The following is a 5855-nucleotide window of genomic DNA, read 5'->3' on the forward strand; positions in this document are numbered from 1 at the left end:
AGTGTCAGGGTGTCATTGTTCTGGGGTCCCCAAGTGTCAGGGTGTCATTGTTCTGGACCCCTTTACATTGCTGGGTGGTCTGCTGACACCCACTCAGGGGGCGGGCCCATGACTCACTCATGTTCCCAGTTTTCCATGTTGAGGACTGAGGGCATCTTGTGGCTGGGAAGAGGTACTGCAGGGAAAAGTTGGGATTTGGGCTTGAACCAATCTACTGATCTCATCTTGAAGGAAACAAATGGAGGAAGAGTGTTGGGATCATGTGGGCGAGGATCATGTGGGCGAGGTGGGCGGGGATCATGTGGGCGGGGATCCTGGAAACACTAACATATGATATTTGAAGGTCTATAATAAAATATTAAAAATCACATAAAAAATACGAGTGAATAAAACTGACCGCGGGGAGGCGTGGCTTAACACACGTATGTACAGTTTTATTGGGGATGAGGATGTCGGTTGGACCCTGTGAGGGTTCCGGAACCTCCAATCTTCGGTGTCACCAGGACTACCCTCCTATGGTTGTAACAATCCAGTCCAGGAAGAACTGCACTGAGCTGTAGATCCCGGGGCTCCGCGCCTGAGCACAGCCGTATCCCCAGCTTGTGATTCCCACAACGGAGAAGGTCTTTGTTTGGGGTCTCCGACACATAAGGGGTCCGCCGCTGTCACCCTAAAGGCAACCAGAAAAAGAGATTAATTTGGTAAAACTGAGGGGGGGGGGGGGGTCTGCAACTGACATACGACCTAGAAAACGGTGGGTGTGTGGTCCTTCTGGGGCGTGGCTAAATACGGATGGACTTTTCAGCTACAGAGCTGTAGGTGTGGCCAGGGGCGGACTGGCCATTTAGAAACTCGGGTCAGTAGGGGGCCCCGTCAGATGCCCCTGGTACCTTTTTCATAGGCTTTTTTGAGTTTGGGCAAGGACACAGGGGCCCCATGATCCCCTATTGCCCGGGGGCCCCATGAGTTGTCAGTCCGCCCCTGGGTGTGGCCAAACTGAGTGGTTCGGTTCTTCTGGGGAGTGGCTAATTACTTAAAGATCTCCAGCTAAAGTACCACAGCTGTGACCAAAAGGAAGGTGTCTGGTTCTTCTGGGGTGTGGCCAAATACCGATTGACCTTTCAGTTAAAACCTTGTGGGTGTGGTCTAACGGTTGGTGTGTGGTCCTTCTGGGGAGTGGCTAGAGACAGAATGACCTTTTAGCTAAAACCTTGTGGGTCTAGTTATAGTGCAGGTTTTTAGTTCTTCTGGGGTGTGGCCAAATACTGACTGACCTTTCAGTTAAAACCTTGTGGGTGTGGTCTAAATGTTGGTGTGTGGTCTTATGGGTGTGTCGAAAATGTTCATGTGAGGTTCTTCTGTGGCCCAGTAAAACCAGATCTTTCATTTAAATAACTGTAGGTGTGGCCAAAAATCTGTGTACGGTTCTTCTGGGTTGTGGCCAATTACTGAAGGACCTTTTAGCTATAGCATTGTGGTTGTGTGCTTTTTCTGGGGCGTGGCTAAATACTTACACCCTTTCTGGTATAGCTCTGTAGGCGTGGCTAAAAAGTGAATGTGTGGTTCTTCTAGGGCGTGGCTAAATACTTACACCCTTTCTGGTATATCTCTGTAGGCGTGGCTAAAAAGTGAATGTGTGGTTCTTCTAGGGCGTGGCTAAATACTGACAACCCTTTCTGGTATATCTCTGTAGGCGTGGCTAAAAAGTGAATGTGTGGTTCTTCTAGGGTGTGGCTAAATACTTACAACCCTTTCTGGTATAGCTCTGTAGGCGTGGCTAAAAAGTGAATGTGTGGTTCTTCTAGGGCGTGGCTAAATACTTACACCCTTTCTGGTATAGCTCTGTAGGCGTGGCTAAAAAGTGAATGTGTGGTTCTTCTAGGGTGTGGCTAAATACTTACAACCCTTTCTGGTATAGCTCTGTAGGCGTGGCTAAAAAGTGAACGTGTGGTTCTTCTAGGGTGTGGCTAAATACTTGCAACCCTTTCTGGTATATCTCTGTAGGCGTGGCTAAAAAGTGAATGTGTGGTTCTTCTAGGGTGTGGCTAAATACTGACAACCCTTTCTGGTATAGCTCTGTAGGCGTGGCTAAAAAGTGAATGCGTGGTTCTTTGGGGGCGTGGCTAAATACTTACAATTCTTTCAGGTAAAGCACTGTAGGCGTGGCTAAAAAGTGAACGTGTGGTTCTTCTAGGGCGTGGCTAAATACTTACAACCCTTTCTGGTATGGCTCTGTAGGCGTGGCTAAAAAGTGAATGTGTGGTTCTTCTAGGGCGTGGCTAAATACTTACAACCCTTTCAGGTAAAGCACTGTAGGCGTGGCTAAAAAGTGAATGTGTGGTTCTTCTAGGGCGTGGCTAAATACTTACAACCCTTTCTGGTATAGATCTGTAGGCGTGGCTAAAAAGTGAATGTGTGGTTCTTCTAGGGAGTGGCTAAATACTTACAACCCTTTCTGGTATGGCTCTGTAGGCGTGGCTAAAAAGTGAATGTGTGGTTCTTCTAGGGCGTGGCTAAATACTTACAACCCTTTCAGGTAAAGCACTGTAGGCGTGGCTAAAAAGTGAATGTGTGGTTCTTCTAGGGCGTGGCTAAATACTTACAACCCTTTCAGGTAAAGCACTGTAGGCGTGGCTAAAAAGTTAATGTGTGGTTCTTCTAGGGCGTGGCTAAATACTTACAACCCTTTCTGGTATATCTCTGTAGGCGTGGCTAAAAAGTGAATGCGTGATTCTTCTAGGGTGTGGCTAAATACTTGCAACCCTTTCTGGTATATCTCTGTAGGCGTGGCTAAAAAGTGAACGTGTGGTTCTTCTAGGGTGTGGCTAAATACTTACAACCCTTTCTGGTATGGCTCTATAGGCGTGGCTAAAAAGTGAATGTGTGCTTCTTCTAGGGCGTGGCTAAATACTTACAACCCTTTCAGGTAAAGCACTGTAGGCGTGGCTAAAAAGTAAACGTGTGGTTCTTCTAGGGCGTGACTAAATACTTGCAACCCTTTCTGGTATATCTCTGTAGGCGTTGCTAAAAAGTGAATGTGTGCTTCTTCTAGGGCGTGGCTAAATACTTACAATTCTTTCAGGTAAAGCACTGTAGGCGTGGCTAAAAAGTGAACGTGTGGTTCTTCTAGGGTGTGGCTAAATACTTGCAACCCTTTCTGGTATATCTCTGTAGGCGTGGCTAAAAAGTAAACGTGTGGTTCTTCTAGGGCGTGGCTAAATACTTACAACCCTTTCTGGTATGGCTCTGTAGGCGTGGCTAAAAAGTGAATGTGTGGTTCTTCTAGGGCGTGGCTAAATACTTACAACCCTTTCAGGTAAAGCACTGTAGGCGTGGCTAAAAAGTGAATGTGTGGTTCTTCTAGGGCGTGGCTAAATACTTACAACCCTTTCTGGTATAGATCTGTAGGCGTGGCTAAAAAGTGAATGTGTGGTTCTTCTAGGGCGTGGCTAAATACTTACAACCCTTTCTGGTATAGATCTGTAGGCGTGGCTAAAAAGTGAATGTGTGGTTCTTCTAGGGCGTGGCTAAATACTTACAACCCTTTCAGCTATAGCTCTCTAGGCGTGGCTAAAATGTGGGCGTGTCCGATTCCTTGATCAGAAAATAACGATGACGCCCCATACCTGGCAGCTATCGATCCCTCCTCTCTCGTATCCGGCACACAGATTGTACTTCCCAACAGCGCCGTTGTACCAGCTGCTACTGTTGCACTTCTTCACGTCAATGAGGTGCACCTGAGCCTCCTGGAGGATGTCCACCGGAACGCCCGCTGCGTGGAAGAAAATGCCAAGCCACTGATTGGTCGTTATCTCAGATCTTCAACCACAAACCTCAATCAATGAAGCCGCCTCCACACGTTCCAACCTGATTGTACGATCTCTATGCAACGTGAACCCAGATTGTACAATGAGATTGTACCGTGTGATGTCACACTTACAATCCTCGCTGGTGGCGCCCCATCCGGCGATGTAACATTCGGTCAGATGTTCGGTGATGGTGTCTCTGCGGGGGAGGCAGGCCGGCTGAATGTAGTCGCTGTGCTTGACGGCGCGGTCCAGGAGCAGGAGGGCGATGTCGTTTTGTTCGGTCTGCGGGTTGTATCCTTTGTGTTCGATCTTCCTGGCGATCCGTCTGACCTCGGTTTCCGGTCCTAGGTCGGAGAGTTGGCGGGCCCCCAGCACCAGCCGCCATTGGAGGTAGTCGCTGGGGAGATGCCGGGAGGCGGGGATTAACAATCGCATCTGAAGGGTCACATTGTATCTTTCCTCAAAAAAAAAAGAGAAATATTCGCTCACCTGCCGACTCCTTTGAAGCAGTGGGCGGCGGTCAGGACCCACCATTGGTTGACGAGGAAGCCGCCGCACGTGTGGCCGAAATCTTGTCCTTCGTAGTCCAGGGGTTGTTGTAAGCTCACCAGCCAAGGCCAAGATCCGGGCAAAGCGTCATGGCCGCCGACGATGCGGGAGCCGGCCGCGCTGAAGGGGTTGTCCATCATGGGGCGCAGGCCGCAGGTGGGTGCCGGAGCTGCAGGTAAAAGGTTGGAGGCGCACCGGTGACACATTGTATTACCGATACAGGTGACCCCAGATCAACCGCCCATCCCCCCACCCTGAACCGATCACCCCTCCAAGATCACCCAGAACCCACCACCGGGCTTTTACCTGACTGAACGCACCCTGAACAACCTCTAACCGCAACCTCGTGCGTCTACCACAATATGGCCAACTTGAATGGCTACAACAACATGGCGTCGTGTGCGGCCATATTGGGTGAGACCGCCCATCCCCCCACCCTGAACCGATCAACCCTCCCCTCCAAGATCACCCAGAACCCACCACCGGCTTTTACCTGACTGAACCCACCCTGAACAACCTCGTGCGTCTACCACAATATGGCCGACTTGAAGGGCTACAACAACATGGCACCGTGTGCGGCCATATTGGGTAAGAATGCCCATCCCCCCACCCTGAGCCGATCACCCCTCCCCTCCAAGATCACCCAGAACCCACCACCGGGCTTTTACCTGACTGAACCCACCCTGAACAACCTCTAACCGCAACCTCGTGCGTCTACCACAATATGGCCGACTTGAATGGCTACAACAACATGGCGTCGTGTGCGGCCATATTGGGTGAGACCGCCCATCCCCCCACCCTGAACCGATCACCCCTCCAAGATCACCCAGAACCCACCACCGGGATTTTACGTGACTGAACCCACCCTGAACAACCTCGTGCGTCTACCACAATATGGCCGACTTGAAGGGCTACAACAACATGGCACCGTGTGCGGCCATATTGGGTAAGAATGCCCATCCCCCCACCCTGAGCCGATCACCCCTCCCCTCCAAGATCACCCAGAACCCAACCGGGCTTTTACCTGACTGAACCCACCCTGAACAACCTCTAACCGCAAACCTCTGGAAATCTCCCCAATATGGACCCCTTCTCTGGTGACAACTGTCCAAGAATGGAAGAAATATTTTCGCTCACTTTCTGTTGTGTCCCTGGGACAGGAAGTGAAACCATAAGAATGGGGACACCTATCCCTGTGACAACTGTTTAAGAAGGGAGAAGATATTTCCTCTCACTTCCTGTTATGTTTCTTAGACAGGAAGTGATAAGAAATCTTCTAACAGGGCCCCCTACTCTGGTGACAACTGTCCAAAAGGGGTTGAGGATATTCCTTCTCCCTTCCTGCTGTAACCCTGGGACAGGATGTGATGGGAAATCTTCACAATATGGACCCCTTCTGTGGCGACAACTGTTTAAGAATGGAAGAAATATTTTTGCTAATTTCCTGTTGTGTCCCTGGGACAGGAAGTGAAACCACTCCAATGGGGACACCTATCC

At 50.0% G+C, this 5855-nt stretch overlaps 1 protein-coding gene across 1 annotated transcript; it reads right to left on the reverse strand.

Moving 5' to 3' along the window:
• Positions 1–413: 413 nt before the first annotated feature.
• Positions 414–4527, reverse strand: LOC149432871 (acrosin-like). The gene is made up of 4 exons (XM_089664851.1): positions 4299–4527; positions 3941–4206; positions 3627–3772; positions 414–670 (listed from the first exon to the last, which is right to left on the reverse strand). The coding sequence occupies exons 1-4, from the start codon at positions 4496–4498 to the stop codon at positions 506–508; spliced, it is 777 nt and encodes a 258-aa protein (XP_089520977.1). The 5' UTR covers positions 4499–4527; the 3' UTR covers positions 414–505.
• Between the last annotated feature and the right edge of the window lie 1328 nt (positions 4528–5855).

Source organism: Staurois parvus, unplaced genomic scaffold, assembly GCF_062004578.1.
Source record: "Staurois parvus isolate SC_StPar_1 unplaced genomic scaffold, SC_StPar_1.0 ptg002072l, whole genome shotgun sequence".
NCBI lineage: Eukaryota > Metazoa > Chordata > Amphibia > Anura > Ranidae > Staurois > Staurois parvus.

Excerpts from the sequence above, each read along its gene's own strand:
- LOC149432871 (XM_089664851.1), bottom strand. The coding sequence starts at position 4,498 with ATGATGGACAACCCCTTCAGCGCGGCCGGCTCCCGCATCGTCGGCGGC. Across the intron at positions 4,207-4,298 it reads TGCTTCAAAGGAGTCGGCAG|CGACTACCTCCAATGGCGGC; the intron begins GTGAGCGAATAT and ends GCATCTCCCCAG. Across the intron at positions 3,773-3,940 it reads GGGCGCCACCAGCGAGGATT|CGGGCGTTCCGGTGGACATC; the intron begins GTAAGTGTGACA and ends TCTTCCACGCAG.